The sequence below is a fragment of the Mirounga angustirostris genome, unplaced genomic scaffold (genome assembly GCF_029215605.1).
Source record: "Mirounga angustirostris isolate CCGP_5_RB_7025 unplaced genomic scaffold, mMirAng1.0.hap1 SCAF_8, whole genome shotgun sequence".
Taxonomy (NCBI): Eukaryota; Metazoa; Chordata; class Mammalia; order Carnivora; family Phocidae; genus Mirounga; species Mirounga angustirostris.
In genome coordinates, this window is record NW_026991716.1 from 47703476 (window position 1) to 47728923 (window position 25448).

Below are 25448 nucleotides of genomic sequence, written 5' to 3' on the forward strand. Positions count from 1 at the left end.
TCAAATATATCACCACCACCACCCCTTCTGAGCCCCTCCTCACTGCTCCAAATAAACATTGGTCCTAGAGACAGAATTAACACAGTAAAAAAAATTAACTCCAGAAATCAGAGATCTAGAACTTACCATCTTCATTAGAGTATGACCGACAGTATAGCTGGTGTGAATCCTACTCTGCATATGCAAGTGTGCAGGAAATACTGTTTTGTGTTTTAAAAATAAAGCCTACTTGAACTCCCATCCAACTGGGCTGCTGTTTCTATTCACTCTCAGCTTTGCCAAAAATTCCAGGCCCTCAGAACGACAAGGCACACCCAGGCTTAACGGGGTCATACAGGCAGGGTCCATCGGCTGTCAGTGCTCAAGGGCACCTCCTGGATGCTTTGGTGCGAGGTCAGATACTGAGACCTCGCGTGCCCGAGACCCATGTGCCCGACTGGCTGCCCGTGTGCTTCGAGCATCCGTAAGAGCCCGTGTGGAGTCTTGCTCTTCTGAGACCCCTCAACTTGTGTCTGTTTTCCAGTCTGGGAGAATTTCCCCCTTTTTCTCTCCTTGCCTTCAAAGACATTTCCTTCTCTCCCCTCCTTCTGGGATACTTTAGAATGATCTCTTCAAAGAGTCTAGGCTTTTTCTAAGAGACAGGAAGAATAGTCAAACTTCAGGAAGCTTCTGCATTCCTGCCAAAATCCCTAAGGTAAGGTTAACAAAGGGCCTGGTTATCTGTTGAAAGCAACAGAAAGGAGTAAAACCCCCATTAAATACCTCAGTCAATAATCCTGCTACACTAATACATCATCTCAAGGGAGAGGAGAATATTGTTAGTCGTTATCTCCAGCTCAGTACTTTTACTAGACATTGAGATCACAGTATTTTAATATTAAAAGATACTGGAGACTGCTTAGTGAAACTTTAAGTATTAAGATTACAAGCTAGTTAGCAGCAGAGCTAATATTAGAACCCAGGTATTTTGGCTTTGAGTCCTGCATATTTTCTATTGAATTGTCCAAAAGCAAATCACACAATTCCCAAAAGAAACCCAGATTTCAGATTAATTTCTAGTTCTAGAATGTAAACAGATCCCATGACATTGTTCTTTTCTGATTACCAAAAAAAAAAAAAAAAAAAAAAAAAACCCAGCTTATTGTGGTGCTTTTATGAAGAAGAAATGCCAAGTTGTATTAAAAGATATAGTTACTGAAAATATTGTATTTACTTATAATTAGCAAATTAAACAAGATCATATCAAGTTCAGATGTTTTCCTTAACTTTGTCTGGTGAGATTTGAGTACTTGGTTTGTCTCTCCTATTTTGCTAAAATATTTTCTAGTCTGGGCGCCTGGGTGGCTCAGTTGGTTAAGCGACTGCCTTCGGCTCAGGTCATGATCCTGGAGTCCCAGGATCGAGTCCCGCATCGGGCTCCCTGCTCGGCGGGGAGTCTGCTTCTCGCTCTGGCCCTCCCCCCTCTCATGTGCTCTCTCTCATTCTCTCTCTCAAATAAATAAATAAAATCAAAAAAAAAAAAAAAAAAACCTTCTTAAAATATTTTCTGGTCTAAAATAACCAGTGATTCTTTTCCTTTTTGGAGCGGGGTAGAGATGGGGACTTAATCAGATACTTGTTTTTGGTGAGTTGAAAGTTGGGAATTTGATTTCGGCTTAACTTTGTTGCCATTGTGTAGCTTGCCCCCATCCCTGGTATGAATTACATATTGTTTGAAACTGTGGTTGGGTTTCAGATGTGTGTATGTAAGCAATCCTAAGACTCACTCGGGTCTTGGGCACCTAACTAAATTTCATTGATCTAAATTCATACATGGAGCCAGTTACCATACTATCATGTCTTCAAGTTAGCTCAGCTTATTGCCTAGCAATTTGATAATATGGAATACTTACAGTGATTATCAGTTGTTATCTGCATTATAGCGTTGGGTCGATTGGAGGCTTAATGTTGCTAAGACGTGCTTCAAACTGCAAGCTAATGATTAATTTGGACATTGGCATAGAAATTATTATTACACTTATCTTTACACCATCAGTTAATACCCCTGGAAGCTTCAAGAGAGATAATCATTACTTTTGCACGATTTAGGTATTTTTGGAAAGTCAAGGAATTGAATTAAATCCAGCAGAGAAGATGGCTCTTGATCCTTACACTGAACTCCGGAAACAGCCTCTTCGTAAGTATGTCACCCCCTCGGACTTTGACCAACTGAAGCAGTTTCTCACCTTTGACAAACAAGTAAGTGACGTCAGCACCTCAGTGGATTTGCTCATCTCCACATGTGATGCATGTTTATTAGCAAGCTGTTCTGGTAGATGTGTGTTTTAAAACATTACATCTGTAATTTAGCCATTTGGAGACAGTGCGATTTTTCTGGTTTCATCTAGAGTTAGAGGTACAGGAATGCCCAAGTTTTGTATTAAGATACCCAGAGGAGGTTGTGGAGTTAAGTCTTAGGAGTTCCACCAAACCTTTCTTTTTAAATTTTATTTATTTATTTGACAGAGAGAGACACAGCGAGAGAGGGAACACAAGCAGGGGGAGTGGGAGAGGGAGAAGCAGGCTTCCCGCGGAGCAGGGAGCCCGATGCGGGGCTCGATTCCAGGACCCCGGGATCATGACCTGAGCCGAAGGCAGACGCTTAACAACTGAGCCACCCAGGCGCCCCTCCACCAAACCTTTCAATCTTAAAGCAATTCCTGAGCTATGTCTGCTTCCCACTTTACGTTTCCAACCGACTACTTCTTTTCCCAAATAGGAGTTCGTTTCATAGCCTTCTTTGGGAAACCCTAAGTGATTTATTGGGAAATTTCGAATCTATTGCATATAGGTAGATTTCTAATGTTAAAATAGTAATTTCACAGAAATCTCATCGCAGATGCTTCCTTGTTATATTTTATATGAATGTTTGAGTGTAGAATATTCTAGGTATTTTCCAGCTCTGTTCCAACCGTCCTATCCTCCCCACTGTGAGTTGGTGTGTGGGGGCAGATTTGGTCTTCTCCTTTCTGTACAAAAGAAGATGGGGAGATCATCCTCAGTGCTTCTTTGCAGCTGGTGTTCTCTCAGAAATGTAATTCCTTTTAGTTCAGAAAAATTTGCCTAGCACTAGCATCGCCTTTTAAGGACATTCTTTATATCAATCATATATCTGTTATTCTTTTGTCTTTAAAGATTGTGTTGTTGATACTATTACTAGAAGAGGTATGTCGATGGATAAAAAAAGACATTAATAAATGAAAATTCTTTCCATACTAATTACATATAAATGGTTCACATATACCTTTATTAATACATATGAGCCCCTGTATAAAACACAATGCTCTTTTTTCTTTCTTTTTTTTTTTTGTTTATTGAGGTCTAATTGATGTATAATATTATATTAACTTCAGGTGTACAACATAGTGATTCGACAATTGAATACATTGCAGAATTGTCACCACAATAAGTCGTTACCATCTGTCATATTACAAAGTTAATATAATATTATTGACTATATTCCCTATGCTGTACATTACGTTCCCATGACTTATTTATTTTATAACTGGAAGTTTGTGCTTCTTGATCCCCTTCACCTATTTCATCCATTCCCCCACCACCTGCATCCCAAGCTCCCTACCCTCTGACAGCCACCAATCTGTTCTCCATGTCTATGAGCTGGGTTTGGTTTTGTTTGTTTTGTTTTTTAGATTCCACATATAAGTGACATTATGCAATATTTGTCTTTCTCTGTCTGACTTGTTTCACTCAGCATAATACCCTCAGAGTCCATCCATGTTGTTGCAAAGGGCAAGATTTCACTCTTTTATATGGCTGAGTAATATTCCATTGTATATATAAACTACATCTTCTTTCTCCATTCATCCATTGGTGGACAGGTTATTTCCGAATCTTGACTATTGTAAATAATGCTACAGTGAACATGGGGTTGCTTATATCTTTTTTTTTTTTTTTTAAAGATTTTATTTATTTATTTGAGAGAGAGAGAGAGCACACACATGGGGGGGGGAGGGTCAGAGGGAGAAGCAGACTCCCCGCCGAGCAGGGAGCCCGATGCGGGACTCGATCCCGGGACTCCAGGATCATGACCTGAGCCGAAGGCAGTCGCTTAACCGACTGAGCCACCCAGGTGCCCTGCTTATATCTTTTTGAATTAGTGTTTCGTTTTCTTTGGAGGCTACCCAGTAGTGGAATTGCTGGATCATATGGTATTTCTATTTTTAATTTTCTGAGGCACTTCATACTGTTTTCCATAGTGGTCGCACCAATTTACATTCCCACCAACAGTGTACGAGGGTTCCTTTTTCTCCAACCAACACTTATTTCTTGTCTTTTTGATGATAGCCATTCTGACAAGTGTAAGGTGATACCTCATTGGTGTTTTGGTTTGCATTTCTCTGATGATTAATGATGTTGAGCATCTTTTCATGTATCTCTTGGCCATTTGTATGTCTTCTTTGGAAAAATATCTATTCAGATCCTCTGCCAAATTTTTTTAAATCAGAATTTGTGGTTTTTTGTTACTGAGTTGTAGGAGTTCTTTATATATTTTAGATGTTAATCCCTTCCTTATCAGATATGATCTGTAAATATCTTCTCCCCTTCAATAGGCTGCATTTTCATTTTGTTGATAGTTTTCTTCATTGTATAGAAGCTTTTTAGTTTGATGTAGTCTCATTTGTTTATTTTTGCTTTTGTTTCCTTTGCCTTTGGAGTCACATCCGAAGAAACATGGCTCAGATCAATGTCAACAAGCTTACTGCCTGTGTTTCTCCTAGGAGTTTTATGTTTCAGGTCTTTAATCTATTTGGAGTTTATTTTTGTGTATGGTGTGAGAAAGTGGTCTAGTTTCATTCTTTTGCATGTAGCTGTCCACAGTTTTCCCAGCACCATTTATTGAAGAGACTCTTTCCCCATTGTATATTCTTGCCTCATTTTTCATAAATTAATTGACCATAGAAGTGTGAGTTTGTTTCTGGGCTCTCATTTCTGTTCTGTTGATCTATGTGTCTGTTTTTATGCCAGTGCCATACTGTTTTGATTACTATAGTGTTGTAGTATAGTTTGAAATCAGGGAGCATGGTACCTCTGCCTTTGTTCTTTCTCAAGAGTTTTTTGGCTATTCAGGGTCTTTTGTGGTTCCATACAAATTTTGGAATTATTTGTTCTAGTTCTGTGAAAAATGCCATTGGAATCTTGATAGGGATTGCATTAAATCTGTAGATTGCTTTGGGTAGCATGGACATTTTAACAATATTAATTCTTTTACTGTGAGCACAAAATATCTCTCCACCTATTTGTGTCTTCCTCAATTTCTTTCATCAGTGTCTTATAGTTTCCATTGCTCTTTTAATTTGGCTTCTCTTTCACTGACTAATATTTTGGATCAAAGTGAATTCTGCTTTCTCAATACAAACTTATAAGCCTGTTATTTAATATTTTACAGCTGTTGACATCTGGTATATAATTTTTGTATGTTTTTCTATCTTTGGTGAATTTTTTTTTTTACCATCTGCGATTACTTCATTGTCTTTGTAGCTAATCTTTCCATCATTGTCTGATATCTGAATGCCAAAGTAGTTAAGTTAATCTCTCCACTTGTAGAATTCTTATTTAAGTCACTACTTTGGATTCCTCAAAGGTTCTTCGATTCTATGCAGTCTGGGATGATACAGACAGCATGTTTGGTGAATGTCGGACCTACATCATTCATTACTATCTTATGGATGATACAGTGGAAATTCGAGAAGTCCATGAACGGAACGATGGGCGAGATCCTTTCCCACTCCTGATGAACCGCCAGCGCATGCCAAAGGTTTTGGTGGAGAATGCAAGTATGTTTGATTCAGTTTATCCTCCGTAATTGGGACATCTTTTGGCTCTCGAAGGAGTTACTTAATCAGTATGGTCATTCCCTTTACACTTGGGAGGCTCTTGCTGCGTTCTTATAGGTACTCAAAAAATAGCTTTCCCATCAAAAACTAATGATGTAATGTATGGTGATTAACATAACAATAAAAAATTAAAAAAGAAATAGCTTTCCCGTAACTCCCCTCATTGCTTGCCCCACAGTCCAGGCTTGCCTCCAAAATGGTCTGGTGGAGATCACTGATACCCAAATCAAGGAAACAACCAAAACAGCAGTGGGAGATTCATTTAAAGTGCAGAAGAGCAAGACTTCTGAAGTAAAGCAATTTAATATCAGATTTTTAATACATTTTTACAACAAGCTTGTTTTCATATAGCTTACCATTTCCTTATGTTCTTTCCTGACTTTACTTCTCACCTCAATACTTCCTAAACAGGAAGTTTGTATGTAGGATAACTTAAGATTGGAAAAGGCATGTCTGTGACTCAGAGGTGGGGCCCCATTGTGTCAGCCCCTGCTCTCTTTGCTGTGTAAAATAACCTAGTGACTGGAGAGGGAGAATGCAACAAAGTGCAGCTGACACCGCCGCCCATCATTCTTTCTCTGGAATAAGTACACTTACGTTGGTTATTGACTTAGTGGTTTAAGAATTTTCTCTTGCAAAAATGTCATCTTGGTCATATGTGATGACATCTCTCATGCTTGGATGGCTGACAGAACTCTGTAAATACTTTTGTTGGTTTTCTTTTTACTCTATTTTTTGGAACTAGGAGATAAGAAATTTCAGGTATTGTGCAAGAGGTTTGTCTCAGAGATTATAAACAAGTTGAGGTTAGAGGTTATAAACAAACTGGCAGTCTGAAGGCTAAATTCAATCTATCTACATGTATTGATTTGCCTATATAGTATTTTTTTTTTTAAGCAGTGTTACTTGGGGGCAAGGAGGTGGAGATTTCCATCACTGGGATAGTAGATAAACAAAATGTGGTGAAGGTACAGCTTGATAAATAGTAGTAATTACAAGCAATAACTAAATGTAAAGAAAGCAAATGGATGCACTTAAAAGCGAAGTGCTGTGTAAAAAAAAGAAAAAGAGATGTACAATGCAATAATATTTATGTAAAGTGAAGTCCAAACAAAACGATATGCGTAGTACACACATAAAAAGCTGCACATTAGAATGGTTGCATATGAAGTAGAGGAGAATGAGATTGGGGAAATAGTCCCCATTTTAAAACTAAGAGAATTAGTGGCGAAAATCTGTCTTAGAGAAATGAAAATAATTGCTAATATAGCTCGCATTCTCAGATAGCAGCAACTGGATTTGAGCCCTAGTTCAACACAGTCCGGTTGCTGTTGACTATATTCTTATACTTGGCCTCCTGTAGAACCCTCTCAGGTTCTAGGACACTGAGACTAATGTACTAATTTAGGCCTTCCAGAATGCTTACATGAGCCTGAAATTCCTGCCATCTAGAGGATGTTAGATTTACGGTAGATTAAGAGAAAGAATGGGAATTTATTCAGGCATGAAAAAGGTATCACTGAAACTGAACCCCTTGAAATCTCAAGTTCTGTGTTTGTCTCTGCCGTATCAACATGGCCTATGTTTAAAATTTTAAATATGTGATCATCCTCTTTTATAACTTCCCCAGTTTTTTTAAAGTAATCTGTGCAACCAACATGGGGCTTGAACTCACAACCCAAAGATGAAGAGTCACACACTCTCCCAACCAAGCCAGCCAAGCGCCTCTATAACATCTCAAATTTTAACCAAAATTTTCATCAAAGTTATGTGGAGAGGCAGCCTGGTGACATATATAGGGTCCTTTTAAGAGATAGGAAACATATCTTCTTGTGAAAGTTAGTCATGCAGTAGCAGGACAGAAAAGGCTAAGCTTCCATCAGCTGAATAATTCCTTTAACTAGAACTGTGATGTTGAAGAAGTAGCATCTAATTGACTCTCAAAGTCATTTATTTATCCAATGGATGATTTGAATTACATTCAATTAAACAAGAGTTAAATATCTGCTAAGGGAACTATTTCATGTTGTAAGTGCTGTGGAGGATAAAATGAAAGCATAACTTCCAGACCTAGAATCTCTGTCCTTCAGTCACTTCTAGTGACTGTAGAGACAAGTCATATAAATACACAAAGCTGTTTAACAATAACACAAGTGTACCAGATCATCTGATTATGTAATTAGTTATGTCATGTAGACAGAGCTCAGAAGAAGAGATGTGACCTAGAAAGACTAAGGAAGGCTTTGTGGGAGACCTGAGGTTGGACCCAGATTTAGAGTGGCAGAGAACAAAGGGAAAGTGCACGTTAGAGAAGAACAAGAGCAAGGGTCGGGCATTAGGAACAAGTATGTTATGTTTGGGGGCATCCAAGAGACAGGGGCTAGGCAGAGTTTGTGTTGGACAGTAATAGGCAGTTACGGGAGTATCTTTCAGAAGTTCTCTTTGCCAGCGCCTTCATTTAAGTAGTTAAGATGAATAAAAATTGTATTTTTATAATGGATAGAGTTAAAGTTTCAGGAATTATAAAAGTTCGTTCTTTGTTGAACGTAATTGCAGTTTACCACTATGTGGTAAGTAATGTCAAAAGAAGGTCACCAGAAGCTTTCTACTCAGCTGTTGAACCTAAGGTTCTAGGTTCTTAAAGTCTGTTAACTATCCTTTAGACTGGCTTTCATCCTTTGACCTTGCCTTTCCCTTGGTAAATACAAATGTTAAACAACATCAAAATTGTACACTCTAAATATGTACAACTTATTGTAGTCGATTATACCTCACTAACGTAAAAATATAAGTCCATACTTAGATATGTTATAGTCAAACTTAAGAACACCAAATTCAAAAAGATCATAAAAGCAGCCCAAGAAACAAGGCTATCCATACAGAATGGCAGCTACAATGACAACTGACCTCTCAATAGCAGCACTAGTTACCAGAAGACAGCGTACTGAAATCTTCAGAGTGCTGAGAAGAAAACAGAATTTAATACCTAGAGAAACTATCTTTCAAGAAGAAAGTGAAATACATTTCCAGGCAAACAAAACAGATTTTACTAACAAAAGACCCTTACTAGGAATATTCTAGAGTGTACTTTTAGTAGAAAGAAAATTATTCCAGAAGTAAGGTCTGAGATATAAGAAGTGATTTTAAAAAAAGAAGAAGAAAATGGCAGCGTGTGGGTATATCTAAATAAACATTGACTATACAAACTAAAAAAACAATGTTGAATTTGTGGGAGTTAAAAAATATCAAGGTAGAATTGAAATATATTACAACAAAGACTTAGGAGAAGGGATAGGATTAAAAAACAATAAACTTTGAAAAATATTTTAAGAACATACTTAAGATACAGAGACATAAAAAGGTCAAAAAAGATGTACAATCAAGCAGCAAAAGAAACTGATAAGGCTATATTACTAAAATACCAATAGACATTAAGGCAGAAAGCATTGCTAGAGATAAAGAAGATCATACATGTTGCAAGAATTGTATTTACCAGGAAAATATACTAATTCTAAACTTGAATGCGGTTAGTAACATGGCTTCAAAACATGAAAGACAAAAATTTATAGCATTATTAGGCAAAGAGAATGGACAAATTCATCAAAATAGTGGGAGTCATTAAAACATTTCTTCTTATAATTGTTAGATCAAAAAGATAATAAGCACATATATATATATGATTTAAATAATAGAATTGTCAGTGTTGATATAATGAATGCATCAACACCTGGAGAATTCCCATTTCTTTCTTTTTTTTTTTTTTTTAAGATTTTTATTTATTTATTTGAGAGAGAGAATGAGAGAGAGCACATGAGAGGGAGGAGGGTCAGAGGGAGAAGCAGACTCCCTGCCGAGCAGGGAGCCCGATGTGGGACTCGATGTGGGACTCGATCCAGGGACTCCAGGATCATGACCTGAGCCGAAGGCAGTCGCTTAACCAACTGAGCCACCCAGGCGCCCGAGAATTCCCATTTCTTCAAGTACAGATGGAACACTTATAAAAACTGGTCAGTCTTAACGTTATTTTTAAAGTCGGGGCATCTTAAACCATATTTTCTAATTTCAACACAAGTTAGAATTCAATTTCAGAACTATTAAAAAAAAAACTCATGTATTTGGAAATTAATTTCAGTTAGATGAAACGAGCAAATTTTAATTGAAATTAAATTAAATTTTTATTCCAGTATAGTTAACATACAGTGTTATGTTAGTTTCAGGTGTACAATATAGTGATTCAACACTTCCATGTATTACTCAGTGCTCATCAAGATACGTGTACTTTTTTTTAATTTATTTATTCTTATGTTAATTCCCATACATTACATCATTAGTTTTAGATGAAGTGTTCCATGATTCATTGTTTGTGCATAACAGCCAGTGCTCCATGCAGAATGTGCCCTCCTTGATACCCATCACCAGGCTAACCCATCCTCCCACCCCCCTCCCCTCTAGAACCCTCAGTTTGTTTTTTAGAGTCCGTCATCTCTCATGGTTCGTCTACCCCTCCGATTTCCCCTGCTTCATTCTTCCCCTCCCGCTACCTTCTTCTCCTTTTTTTTTTTTCTTAACATATATTGCATTATTTGTTTCAGAGGTACAGATCTGAGATTCAACAGTCTTGCACAATTCACAGCGCTTACCAGAGCATATACCCTCCCCAAGATACGTGTACTTTTAATCCCCTTCACCTATTTCACCCATCCCTCTACCGACTTCCCTTCTGGTAACCATCCGTTTGTTCTCTGTAGTTAAGAGTCTGTTTTTTGGTTTGTCTCTTTTTTGTGTGTGTGAAATGAGCAAAGTTTTAGAAAAATTTAACTTGTCCAGGAGGAAATAGAGACCAAATGTCTTTAACCATTAAGAAAATAGAATCACTTAAAAAATTCTCCACAAACACCAGATCTAGATAATTTTTCAGTTTTGCCAAATAAAGAACAGCTAATTATAAGCCTAATACAGATTCATAGAAAAGAACTAATTCATTCATTAAGAAAAGACCAATAAAATCAAAGACACCATGAGTAAGACTACAGTCATATATGCAAAAAACTTATATAAAATATCAGTAAATGAAATCCAGCTACATATGAAAAATATAATTGTTAAGCAAAAAAGGTGAATGGTTGTATAGTGTGTGTGCACACGTGTGCACATGCACCCACACACATACACACCCCGGGTCTCCTGGAACATTGTTGACTGTGTCCCCCAGTGGCCATCACTTCCTGAGGTAACTCAAAGGGGTCTAGTAGGGTTAGGCACTAGGCAATGGGAGAAGGAACCCTTGGTCTATAGGGCTTTTAAGATGCATGATTGGGGGGGCGCCTGGGTGGCTCAGTTGGTTGGGCGACTGCCTTCGGCTCAGGTCATGATCCTGGAGTCCTGGGATCGAGTCCCACATCGGGCTCCCGGCTCGGCAGAGAGCCTGCTTCTCCCTCTGACCCTATCCCCTCTCATGCTGTTTCTCTCTCACTCTCTCTCAAATAAATAAATAAATAAATAAATAATCTTTAAAAAAAAAAAAGAAAAGAAAAGAAAAAAAAAGATGCATGATTGGGAAAATCATGATCTTTTGGCATGATCAAGGACTGGCGCTCAAGCCTTTCTGTCTGATGTAACAAAACCTTAGCCTTCTTTCCTATTTTTCCATCTTATCAATTATCAGTTGGGAGAATAGTGGCCTCTCAAGCACCCTGTGATCAGAGTTCTAGGGTCAAGCTTTGTGGTTACAGCTATACAGTGTGGCACTTTACCAGAATTGACTATCTTACGGTTTCCATGGTGGCCATGCTGCAGGGAATCAGTTTTAAATAAGTCAATCCTTAGTTCCCATAAAACAATGTGATAGAATTGGATTTCTACCTCCCAAAATGCAAGGTTGATTCTACATTTGAAAATCTGTTGAGTGCCCAGATAAACAGATTAGTATGATCATCTCACTGACCCTGCCTCCTGCCAGAAGACTAGGTCAGACTGTCCTTCTAGCAGTGATCACAATTGAAATGAAACTATTATTTGTGTAATTGTTTAGTATCCGTTGTCCCAAACAGACTGTTTTCTCCATCAAGGCAGAAATCTCGCCTACACTGTTGTTATAATCTCGGTATTTAGCAGTGAACCTGGTACATGATATATGTGGTCATTGATAATATGTTGTGTGAATGAATAAATGGGTCAAAGGTTGAACTGAATGATTTAGATCCCTCCGTTGATCTTGTACTCTATAGAAGGACATTTATTCTTTCCTCCTGTAATGATTTCCCCTAAGCATGAGTTCTGCTAAGGTTAGTGACCTGTACTGATAGTTCAAGCTGAATAAGGGAGAATGACTTCACAAAAACTATCTGGGATATTATTTCTGTGTCCGGTCAACAGATGGAAATACACAACCTTATTTTCTGCTGGGAGAGTAGAGGAGACCCTTGACCAGAGCTAGAGACCATAATTCTCAAGAGTGCCCAGCTGCTGTGTGTCAGTCTTTCTTCCCATCCTTATTCCTTTTCTTTCTTCTCTCCCTGTTATCTTCTGTCAGAGAACTTCCCTCAGTGTGTGCTGGAGATCTCTGATCAAGAGGTGTTGGAATGGTATACCGCCAAAGACTTCATTGTGGGGAAACCACTCACTATCCTCGGGAGAACCTTCTTCATCTATGATTGTGATCCTTTCACTCGACAATATTACAAAGAAAAGTTTGGAATCTCTGATTTACCACGTATTGATGTGAGCAAGAAGGAGCCACCTCCTGTGAAACCGGTAATGGAACACTAGTTCCGAGTGTAGTGCGAGAATTAATCTTTTGATATAGAGGTTTAAGAAAAAGAAAAAATGGAGTCATGTGAATACCCAATAAAAGATGGACAAAGCATATGATACAGAGCACTTCACAAAAGAAGAAATACAAATGGCTAATGAACATATGAAAAGACCCTCCTCCATGCTCAGTGCAGAGTTTTGTTTCAGATTCTCTGTCCTTCTCTCTCTCCTTCTGCCCCTCCCGCTCATGCTCTCTCTCTCTCAAAAATAAATTAAAAAAAAAAAAGACCAATGAAAATAATGAGGTTTTGGATGTATTTGATTTAAAAAGACTCACAATATCCAGTGTTTGCCCTGATCTGAAGAAATGGACATTTTCTTTTCTTTTTTTTTTTTCACTTTTTTAAAGTAATCCCTACATCTACTATCAGGCTCAAACCCACAACCCTGAGACCAAGAGCCGCATGCTCTACTGACTGAGCCAGCGAGATACCCCCAAATGGTCATTTTCATATACTGTTAACAGAAGAGCTAATAGGAAAAACCTTTTTGAAGGGCAGTGTCGTCCTTTTAATTTTTTCAAAATAAAATATTACCTGCCTCTTGATCTAGAAAATCTGGTCTGGGGACCATAAAGTGATAGGTGTAAGGATATGTGTAAGTAAGGATTACTTATAATAAAGTGTAAGGAGATTGGCAGAACAAACTATAGAACAGTGAGAAGAATGTGAGACTATAAGACTGGTTAAAGAGAAAAAGAGGAAGTCAGTCTCTGCATATCAACATGGCAAAATGTCCGTCACATTTGTAAGTGAATGCGTTTATGTTATACGGCCCTGTTTGTGTAAATTGCTGCATACAGTATCTGCTTACACTTACCAAAGAGAGGACCTGGAGGACTCTCCACTCACACTGTTCACAGTGGGTAGTTCCACATGTGAGAATGGGGGGTGGGGAGGGCAGTGCGAGATGACAAGGGACCTTTCTTTTTATACTCTGTGTGCTTTTAATTTCTCTTCTTATACCAAACCTTGTATTACTTCTATTATTTTATTATTTTTTATTTTTATTTGTTTAAAGATTTGTTTGAGAAAGACAGAGAGAGTACAAGCAGGGGGAGAGGCAGAGGGAGAGGGAGAAGCAGACTCCCTGCTGAGCTGGGAGCCGGACGTGGACTCGATCCCAGGACCCGGAGATCATGACCTGAGCCAAAGGCAGATGCTTAACTATCTGAGCCACCCAGGCGCCCCATATAATTTTTTTATTTTGATTAAAAAAGACCTCTCTTAAAATTCCAGACTGCTAGGACATTTCACTGTTCCCTGCCTATCTATCAGACCCTTTTACTTAAAAACTAATTGGGAGTGAACAGAAGCTGATTAATGAAGATGTTGGAAGATAGCTTTCTTTCATTGCCACATAGCTTTCCTTAGAATTATACTGAACCACGAAATTTAGTACTGTGTACCACAGAGTCCATTCTGATCTGAGAGTAAGGTCGTGGTTCTTTTAAATGCACCCACATGGTAATCAGATAGACTTGAGCCTTCAGAGTGGTTCAGCCACATATTTTAGAAATTCAAGTAAGAATTGCATGGGGGAGCACCTGGGTCACTCAGTCCGTTGAGCGACCAACTCTTGATTTCGGCTCAAGTCATGGTCTCAGGATCATGGGATGGAGCCCCACGTGGGGCTCTGCACTGGGTGTGAGTCTGCTTGAGATTCTTTCTCTCCCCCCCACCCCCCTCGCACTTGCGCACCCTCTCTCTCTCTCAAAAAAAAAAAAAAAATTGCCTGTGTTAAAAATTACACATTATACAGCAAATTCAAGAAGTATCTGATGTGGGGCGTCTGGGTGGCTCAGTTGGTTAAGCGACTGCCTTCAGCTCAGGTCATGATCCTGGAGTCCCGGGATGGAGTCCCGCATCAGACTCCCCGCTCAGCAGGGAGTCTGCTTCTCCCTCTGACCCTCCCCCCTCTCATGCTCTCTCTGTCTCATTCTTTCTCTCTCAAATAAATAAATAAAATATTTTTTTTTTTTTTAAAAAAGAAGTATCTGATGTGTTAAGGCAGCGCCGTATCACAGACCGTAAGCATTGGCACCTGTTCCGCGCACTTGGGGCTGGAGCAATGCATCCAGCCTCTTTGGTCTGTTGCCTATGTATAAAATTGGGTATTGATACCTGTGACCTATCTTTATATATAAAGATATATATCTTTACTCCTCTGTGTGTAAAATAAGGTTGTGGCTCTTTCTTTTCAAAAGAAACCTGTGAATGGAAGGATGGAATTAATGAATTCCTCCAGTGCAGGCATCTGCCTTCCCCTGATTGGCTGCCCTGCTTCTTGCATTTAGCCTCCAAGTGCCCTGAGTTAGCTGTGGTTCTGGCAGCACAGCCTCCTGTTTCACTCTCCTGCACTTTTGCTGATGCTCTTCCATGCGCTTGAACCCCTTTGCCATCATTTCTTTACACAGCTCCTCCTTACCCTTCCAGACTCGGTGTAGGCCTCCTCTCTTCCAAGAAGGCATCTCTAAGCTCCTAGCAGGCTTAATCACCTCTCCTGTGTGTCCTGGGGTCCTGTGCCTCCCTCTGCTAGTACTTACCTATTATATTTATTAAAGTATCTGTCTAAGAATCTTTTTTACTACACCGTAAGGTCCTTGAGGCCAGGGAGCACTTAACTCAGTGCCTAGCAAATAGGGCGCATGTGGTATGTTTCTTGAACTACACAAGAAGACTGCCTATGAAGTATGCATTTGTTCCCCAAAGAGGCAATGATATCTTAGGCCAGCCTTTTGGAACCAACATTTCATAAAAACAATTACAAAGAAGGATTTGGATTTAATATGCTATGAATTCCCAGGGGCAATAAAACTTCTGGAAGGAAGTATGGATCGAGATAATACTTCTTGCTGTCAGTTTTTTTCTCTGATAGGATTCTTTACCAATGAATGGGCTCATTGATTAAGAATTATAATAAAGCCGGGGCGCCTGGGTGGCTCAGTCGTTAAGCGTCTGCCTTTGGCTCAGATCATGATCCCAGGGTCCTGGGATCAAGCCCCACGTTGGGCTCCCTGCTCTGCGGGAAGCCTGCTTCTCTCTCTCCCACTCCCCCTGCTTGTGTTCCTGCTCTCACTATGTCTCTCTCTGTCAAATAAATAAATAAAATCTTTTAAAAAATTAAAAAATTTAAAAAATAATAATTATAATAAAGCCCTTGCTCCTATCCCCAAATATTGGGGGTACCATTTGTTGCAATATATGAGAAAAAGTACCATAGGAAAGATCTAGATTTTGATTAAGCAAACTATTCCGTCACTTCAGTTTATAGAGAAGTATAGTATGAGATAGCAGTCCAAGGTCGCACTGCAAAGTACACGGGGGAGTTTATTAAATGCCAAACCCCTTTACAAGAAGGAATCTGACCTAACCAGGAAGTAGAATGGGGAGGGACTGCAATATAATAGTGCATTTTTCTTAGTGAAAGGCTTTGATCCATCTTTTGAGCTGATACAAGTTCTGAGTCCTACAACACCTCTGCTTCCCATTCTTTCACTCTCATCTTTTTCTTCTAACCTGTCTTCTAAAGAAAGGAAGGGAAGGGAGGGCTTAGATGAGAGCAGAGTGAACTGAAGAACCACTGTAGATTTTGGTTCGTTTGTTTTGCCCATTCAGTCACCCTGTAATATAAAACCAATTCTCCATCCATACACATGGCACATGAGTCATAGTATTTGGTCAGTTTATTTTCAGTAAATTCTTTATAATAAACAATTACACATAAGTGCTCTGTGCTTGTCCATGGAAGTCTTTGTTGGAAATGAGTAGGAGAGCACCACTTACCAAACAGCAAATACCTTTCAGTTCTCCTTAGTCATTATGCTTCCATCATTTAAACCCTGCACAACGTGGTTGGAAAGCCGGGGTGGGAAGCTGTAGCTGGGTTCTTGAGGGATAAAGCTAGAGGCAGGCCAATGATCAGGGGTAGAAGCAGATATGAAGAGGATATATTCAATTCAAGAATCATGACACTTAGATCAGGCTGTTAGCTCAGGAGTAAGTAAATGTATCCACTGGCCAGATGTGTCTGTCTCAGGTTGACTCCATCGGGAGACCTGCTGGTAGGGAAGACAAAGAATCCAGAACTAGGAGAGCAAATCCGCTATGGAGCTGGCCTCTGGAAGCTTTATTTGGAGGATTATGGGACTCTCAAGCTCCCTGTGTACTTGTTTTGTTAAGATAATGCGGGTGGAGCATGTGAGCAGGATTATTGAGGAGTGAGTGGCTCATCTAGTGTAGAACAGGACACCGACAGTAGACAGTAGCTTGCAAGACGAGAAGCATAGTGCCAGGACCCCAGGCATAGGGGCTGATATTTAGGGAAGGTCTTCATTCCAAGCAGGGGGCATAAGGTGTGATTCAGAAAAAATAGGTTGAACTCTGTTAAAACACAAAAAGAATTTGAGAGGAAGGTGTTCAGAGGCTTACCTCCCTATTTCAAAGTTCTTCAATCTCCACTGCCAACACCCAGAGGAAGTTTAGATTCCACCACTGTATATTTCTGCCTATCCTCTAGAGTAACTCAAATGCTCAGCATGTGGTGTCTCACTCAAGGTCCCTCTGTCCATGGCAAACCTGTATATTCATTGAGTAGTGGTTTTGCATTTAGAGCAAGTTAGGCCATTGTCCATCTACTGGATGCACTAGTCATATTTCCTCCATGATGATCACATTATGGCCCCAGGAGGTGGGCGAAGAGGCAGTGATCCAGGCATTACACCTTGGATGAGCAGAGTAGTCACAGGTTTTGAGGAAGTATCTGTTACAAATGGACTGTATAGACTAATTTGTCAAAGTGCTTCAATACAATATATAGAAAGATTTGGGGAAGGTCCCTACACATGAAATGTATGGAATAAGCCGACTTTGCTGAGGAAGCACAGCAAAAAGGAGTCAAAGAGAAAGAACTCTGCTGCAGTCCTCATCGAGGAGAGGAAAACAGCCACTGAACTCAAGTTTTTAGACCAAGAAATCCTACCATCTTAGAGTGATGCTTTCAGCTCTTCATGGGGCCTGAATGAAAAAGAAAAGCTCATCCTGTACTTTCATGCTAACTCACCAAGTAACGGTCATAGCAGAAGTTTGGTTTCTTGAGTTTGCTCCTTTGCTAGGAAAGGAGAGTCCGGAGTGGACAAGGAGTCTGAGTTCTCAGTAAAGAATGGCCGCCACCCCTGTTTGTGTGGCAAAAATCAAGAAATAAAAATACTAGAAATAAGGAGATAAATAGGAAAATAGTAGCACGAACCAAGTCCTGCCCTCCCCCAATGCCAACACACACACACACACCCTAGAACAAAGAAGTCACAGATCCTTGGGCTTGTCCATGGTAGGATGACCACAGGGCCAGGATTGGGACCAGGAGTAGGGCCAGGTCTTGCTTTGGTGGTAAGGGATCAGTGGACATCAGCAACACACGAGTCCTCCCTTATCCACGGTTTTGCTTTTCACGGTTTCAGTTACCCACGGTCAACCACAGTCTGGAAGCAGATGATCCTCCTCTTGATGTATCATCAGAAGGTCAATAGTAGCCTAACACTATGTCACAACACCTATGTCATTCACCTCACTTCATCTCATCATGTAGGCATTTAATCATCTTATGTCATCACAAGAAGGGTGAGTGTAGTACAATAAAATATTTTGAGAGACCACATTCACGTAACTTTTATTACAGTATGTCGTTATAATTGTTCTACTTTATTATTGGTTATCGTTGTTAATCTCTTACTGTGTCTAATTTATAAGTTAAATTTTATCAAAAGTATGTATGGGAAAAAGCATAGTATATACAGGGTTCAGGCATCTACTGGGGGTCTTGGAACATATCCCCCGTGAGTAAGGGGGACTGCTGAACTTTTGGTCTAGCCCTTTGAGTTACTCTGTAGCATCATCTGTCATTCCTATGAGCAGTGATCATGGTATAAAGCTTATATATAAAAAGGAATGGAATATGCAATGTTTTAGTTTCTGACTACAGTACATTTGTGTATATAGAAATTGCTTTTGAATAAGTATCTTCTAGATATTTAAAAAAGAAACTTGGTTACCTTTAATGTAATTTTAACACAAATAGCATCTGCTTTATTTCTTCTATTTCTCCAGGAATTACCTCCCTATAACGGTTATGGACTTGTTGAAGACTCCGCTCAGAATTGCTTTGTTCTCATTCCAAAGGCTCCGAAAAAAGATGTTATTAAAATGCTGATGAACGATAACAAGGTGCTTCGTTATTTGGCTGCACTGGTGAGGATGATTTCCGTGTGCTAAGATTCCGTTTGGTCTCAGTACTGTGCCCAGTGGTCCTTTTTGTCTGTTAAGCTGCAGGGTAACAGTCGGCAGAGTCGTGTGTTATTTAAACAGCCACGGGACCCAGTCTCCAGCCTTTGGGTGGGTTGGGTAGTGTTAGCAGTGGTCCCTGAGCCAAGATCTAGCTCTAGTCCTATCTCCTGCAAACATCGTTCTTAGACCGTTAATCTCTCCCTTCTACCCCTCAAATTTTGACTGACCTTTTTGCCTTTTTTATTAAGTAATCATGAAAGCCTGACATAGTGAAATTATCTGTGTACTTGTGTGCAATCGAGTGTACTGTGATTTCCTTGAGGGTAGGGACCGTATCTTACTAATTTTTATCATTACTTGTGATATCTAGCTTGATGTATTTTGTATTTCTTAAATGTAATAAATGGGATCCTACCAATTTAATAGATATTGCCTTTGAGAGGTCATATGGCTAGTGAATTAAGAGCATGGGTTTGGAAACAGACATAAATTTAAATCCTGAATATTCCACTCATTGGCTGAGTTACCTGAGGCAAATTACTGATAGGAGTTCAAAGGGTAATATCTTTAAAAATGGAAAACATACAGAAATAGGACTATAAGCATTTTATTTAGAAATATGGATATAAATAGAAATTGAAATAAGTTACTTCTGGGAATAGGAATTGGGAGTGTGGGAGGTAGGCCAAGTGATTTTTCAAACTGTATGCATGTATTTGAAAAAATAAAAATTAAATCAAGACATAGCTGACTACTATATTTTAGAAAAATGTTGAACAAAGCTTTAAATAAAAAGGAAGTTCTAGCAAACTCTAGGCCAAGTAGCATACTCCCTACTATAAAAATTCTGATTAATGAATGTTTTACATTATTACCAAGTTCTCTCAGTTGGGAGGGCTTTCTAGTTTCCATCAACGTTCTGTTTCTTGACTGGGTGGTGGTTCCACGACTGTTCACTTAATGAAAATTCTTTGAACTGTACATTTTGGTTTTTTGCAGATTTTCTCTATGTGTGTTATAGTTCACAGTAAAAAGTATATACATATAAAAGAAATAAAGTATGCTAAACCCAGACAGGTGGTTCGGGCCTAAGTACAAGTATGGCTAGTGAAGTATCGGGGGCTCAGGGTGGAGTGCCAGCAGAGGGACTTGGGGAAGCTCGAGAAGGTAATAACTCGACTTGAGCAGTGGTCTCCACAGCAGCAGGCTTGGCCTTCCAAGGAGCCTGCAGAGAGCTGATACTCCATGGACGCTCTGAAGAAAATATTACAGCCTCTGCTTATAATTTATCAGGAGTGCACTTTTTTATAGCCCCTGATATTTTTATATGTACTTTGTAGGACACAGAACATGTTTATGTAGAAGAATAGATGTTGAATTATTCATTCATTCAACAAATATTAAAGAACTACCTTGGGCTTGGCATTGTTCTGGGCATTGAGGGTACAGTGGAAAACAAGACAGACAAATCTCTGGCCTCGTGGAGCTTACATTCCAGTTAAGGATATTCTGGACAAGAGTAAATATATCATCAAAGAACAAGTAGTAAACATGCTGTGAAAAGTAAAGCAGGAGACAGAGTGATGGGGAGGGGCTCATTTAACTGGTCAATAAGGGAAATGCTGGGGAGGGGGCACACAGCTGAGTGGAGACCAGAATGAATGGCCCAGGGAGCTGGCCAGCAGCATATCTGAGGGAACTGCATTTCATGTAGATGTGGTGTACAGGGAATGGAGGGTAGAGAGACAGAAATGAAGATGGGATCAGGCACCAGCTCAGAGTCTTACAGCCAGTGGCCTAGCAAGGCCGGAGGCGTAGAGTGGTGGGAGTAGTCACCCATGATGCAGGTAACAAGCGATGTAGGTAAGAAGCCTGCAGACAATTTAAAAATAAACCCAAAAGTTGATCTGCTTCTTACTCTCATTGTGTGCCTGTAATTCTAAATATCAGCAATACAATACTCATCCTCAGGCTGTGCCTCTGTACAGTAGAATTTCAGTTACTAAATGTGGAAGAGAAGAGGGCAATAAAAAATTACCATTAAGCACACACCACAGCAATAATGGTTGCAGAGAATATCCATCAGTGGATGCTAAAATTACCGGAAGACCTTTGAGGAGAAACAGGATTTTCATAGTTTCAAGGTGTGTTTCTTAAGATATTTATCAACTGCAAAGGGAAAGATGGTAATTTTAGAAGGGAGAAACCCAGCATTTATCTTCTTACCCACATGACCAAGGTCAACATCACCAATAATAAGATCTTTCGATATCGTGAACTCCTTGTTACGATATCTGAGAAAGACAAGATAGTCTTTCTGTGGTATTTTTGCCAAAAATGCAAAAATGAGATGCACAAGGGACATTCAACAAAATAATTGACCATTACTCTTCAAAAGTGTCAAGGTCGTGAAAGACAAGGACAGAATGAGGAACTGTCACAGATTGAAGGAGATCAAAGAGAAAGAACAACTAAATGCAATGTGAGATCCTGTATAGGATCCTGAGTCAGAAAAAGAACATAAGTGAAAAACAGGTGAAATTTGAATAAGAACTGTGATTTATTTAATAGTATTGTGCCGTTACTATTTTTTTTTAAATTTTATTTATTTATTTGAGAGAGAATGAGAGAGAGCACATGAGAGGGGGGAGGGTCAGAGGGAGAAGCAGACTCCCTGCCGAGCAGGGAGCCCGATGCGGGACTCGATCCAGGGACTCCAGGATCATGACCTGAGCCAAAGGCAGTCGCCCAACCGACTGAGCCACCCAGGCGCCCCGTGTGCCGTTACTATTTACTGTTACTGTTGTACCATTACTCTGGGTCTGATAATTGGATGGTTATGTAAGCTATGTAAGATGCTAATGTTAGGGGAACCTGGTAAGGAGTATATGAAAATTCTCTATTGTTAATGCAACTTTACACTTAGTTCTAAATAAAAACATAACGATTTTTTTTTTAACTTTTAAAATACTCCTAAAATACTCCTGCCAGGAGGAACCATTGGCTCTCCCCCGCTACCCCCTTGGTACAGACCTGCCTGTCGCCGTGCTCAGAACTTCGTATTTTATTCAGTGTGACGGGAATCCTCTGGAGGTTTGAGAACAGAGGAGTGATGTGATTTGATTTTTATTAACTATATTGTGGATGTTTGTTTAAAAAATTTTTTATTGTTAAGAGTGTCTAATCGAAAAAGTTTGGAGACGGTTAGATTAGGGAATGGTATGAGGAAATTATTTGACAAGAGGAAACCCAGTGACTTTCTTTGATAAATGAGAAATTATTATACAAGAAATTCCATGTTGTAAATGAAAAGATATGTGCTGAAGTTGTACTTTGACAGGATTTTAGTCAAGAATAAGCATGTCTGTATTTAAGCTTGTTCAATCTGGAATTGGTTTCTTAGGGTTATGTGATCACTCTCAGTGATTTGATATACGAATAGTCTTGCTACAAGATAGTTTCCCAGAATCAACTTCAACTCTATGACATTATGTTACTCATTCCTCCTTTCTTAAATTTTCTTATTAAAATTATGTATATCAATGGATTTGTTTAAAGAACTAAACTTTGCATAATCATCTTAGTGTCTGTGAAACTGAACATGTCAGCCAAGAGGTCTCAAACTGTGGGCAGCCTGTGGGCAGAACATAGCCCACATGTTTTGTTTGGCGCACATAGTGCTTTAAAAGAGTTAAGGTCAACATTTTAAAATCAGGGGTTTTATTTTTTTTTCCGAGTTTTTGTTTAAATTCCAGTTAGTTAACATACAGTGTAATATTAGGTTCAGGTGTAAAATTTAGTGATTCATCACTCACATACAACACCCGGATTTCTGTCTTCCCGTGAGAAACGGGAAGATCACACAACATTGAGCTTACATTCGCACAAGGCAGCAACCAGTCAGAGTTGAGTTGGGGCAGCCTCCTTTAGATGAGGCATGTCCTTTCCAGACCACCACAGTCCCCGCCCCCCATCCTGTTCACTTACATTATACTTTGTGTATTTGGTTTATATTTTATACCTTGTCCTGTAGATACTTAAGTTTAGAACATCGGGGTCTATCATGTACCTTCATAATAACTTCCTTTCTTCTCCTGTCTAGGAATCTCCTATCCCGGAAGACAAAGACCGCCGATTTGTCTTCTCTTATTTTCTTGCCAGTGACATGATCAGTATCTTTGAGCCACCTGTCCGCAATTCTGGCATCATTGGGGGCAAGTACCTTGGCAGAACTAAAGTTGCTAAACCGTCCTCAACAGCGGAAAACCCCATCTACTATGGCCCGACTGACTTCTTCATTGGTGCTGTGATTGAGGGTAGGTCAAAGCACAGCTTAGTGTTTCCTACCTGCCAAGTGAATGGGTTCTTCTTAGTGGGAATTTAATTCGTTTAACTTGTAAGAGGCAGTTAGGCTGCATTCCACCTGAGCTAAAGCTAATATTCTTGTATATGTGATACAGTGTCTTGATCTCTTTCCATGTCAATTAAACTGTAAGTTGGTCGCATTTGTGGGCTATAGATGTAGACCCCGAGCTTCCTGAACACTGAGCGAACTACTGCATATTAGTTTAGAGAGCTATGGAATGTTCCTTCATCTAGGTCACAGATGCCTATCTGTGAACTTGTCATTGGAGGATCAGTATTATTTTACCCCTAATGGCATGATTAAAACCATAACCAAGCTAAGTGTATTTCTACCCTCTCCCCAGTGTTTGGCCACCGGTTTGTCATCCTTGACACAGACGACTATGTTTTGAAGTACATGGAGAGCAATGCTGCCCAGTATTCACCAGAAGCACTCTTGTCCATTCAGAACCGTGTTCAAAAGCAAGAAGGTCCTGCACCAGAATTGGAAAAGTATGTTTGACCATCTAAGGTCCAATTTGGCTTTGGCACATATAAAATATTTAGGAAATAGTTCTTGATAAAATGAATGAGTAATCACATTTTAGATTTTCAGATTTTCCTCACCAAATGGGAGTTATTAGACGTACACAGAAGGTTCTCTGGGGGTCCATTATAATAACTAGTAACTTAGAACTTTTTCAACTTCATTTATTTAGCAAATAATTATTGAATGCCTATATGTATCAGATACTATCAGTAGGCCCTTGGGCTTTTATCAGTCAACAGAATAGATGAGAAGTTGCTGCTTTCCTGGAGTTGACCTTCTAAGCAGTAGGAGAGGGAGACAACCAATAAACAACACAAGTAAACCATACAGCACATTAGGGGATGAATGCTATGGAAAATAGAGAATAAGAGTGATAAGGATTTCTGCAGGATGACGGTGGGTAACAGTTGATCTGGGGAGCCGGGTACACCTTGAGAAGGTGACAGTGAGCAAACACTTAAAAGGAGTCAGGCATGTGGCTATTTGGAGGAGGAGCTCTCCAGGAAGAGGGACTGGCGAGTGTGAAGGCCCAGCCTGCCCAGAGTTCTGGAAAGAAGCAGGCCAGTGAAAGCGGCAAGAATGAGGGAGTGAGAGGAAGAGGAGGAGGTGGGGTTAGAACATAGCCCCGTAAGAAGGGCCTAGATCCTGTAAGACCCACTGGGTCTTTGGAAAGATGTTGACTTTTCTCTGAGTGAAATGGTGAGCCACTGTGGGGGTTCTCAGGAAAGGACTGGCCAGATTTGGCACGTGTTTTACAAGAACTCGCCTGGCTGCTGTGCTGAGACTAGATCAGGAGGGAGACCAGTTAGGACCATGTCATAATAATCCAGGTAAGAGGTGAGGGTGTGTGGACCAGGTGCATCGGTGAACGTGGAGAAAAGTCTGATTCTGGATATATTTTGAAGGTAGAGCCAATAGGACTTGAGACAGATTATACAGAGGATATAAGATAGTAGTTAAGAATGACTCTTAAGGTTTTTGGCCTGAGCAACTGGAAGGAAGGAGTTGCCATCAACTGAGATGGGGAAGATGTGCATTGTGGGTAGTAGAGGAGGGTTTTTTTTGGTTGGGGGAAGGATTTCGGTTTTGGCTATTGTAGGAGTGCTGACCACATTGACTCCATCTTTGGCCCTCCATTTTGTTCATGTCCACGCAACGTCCCCCCTCGGGGCTATGTGTTCCTGGTCCTGTGGAGGTTAATGTCTGCCCTGATGGGATTGCAGGAGGCTTGTTCTGATCTTCCCTAAAGTGGTGAACAGAAGACCCCACTTTAGGTAATTAGTAGAGATGGCTGGCCCACAGAAGGCCCCACTTTAGGTAACTAGTAGAGATGGCTGGCCCACAGAAGGCCCCACTTTAGGTAACTAGTAAAGATCCTTTGTTGCACAAATGGCGCCACTTTAGATAGCTGCCCTGTGACCTCACCACCATGCCCCTTGCTCCATAAAAGCTGGGGATTGAAGTCCTGAGTGGGTGGAGAAGAGGGGCCTAGAATAGCCGAGTGCTGCCGGGATCATTCCTGTCTGGATCCGTCTCCCTGATCCCCCCTGTAAGTTACCCTGAAAG

General features: G+C 39.9%; 1 protein-coding gene across 3 annotated transcripts in view; it reads left to right on the top strand.

Annotated features, from left to right (window-relative positions):
- Positions 1-25448, top strand: part of EFHC1 (EF-hand domain containing 1) — a 66741-nt gene that overhangs the window by 15815 nt on the left and 25478 nt on the right. For all 3 annotated transcript variants that reach the window (XM_064597698.1, XM_045867007.3, XM_064597699.1), the window contains exons 4-9: positions 2089-2238; positions 5642-5834; positions 12427-12647; positions 18812-18952; positions 23091-23304; positions 23698-23845. In XM_064597698.1, coding sequence (XP_064453768.1) covers positions 2089-2238; positions 5642-5834; positions 12427-12647; positions 18812-18952; positions 23091-23304; positions 23698-23845 — 1067 coding nt within the window. The remainder of the gene's footprint in view (positions 1-2088; positions 2239-5641; positions 5835-12426; positions 12648-18811; positions 18953-23090; positions 23305-23697; positions 23846-25448) is intronic.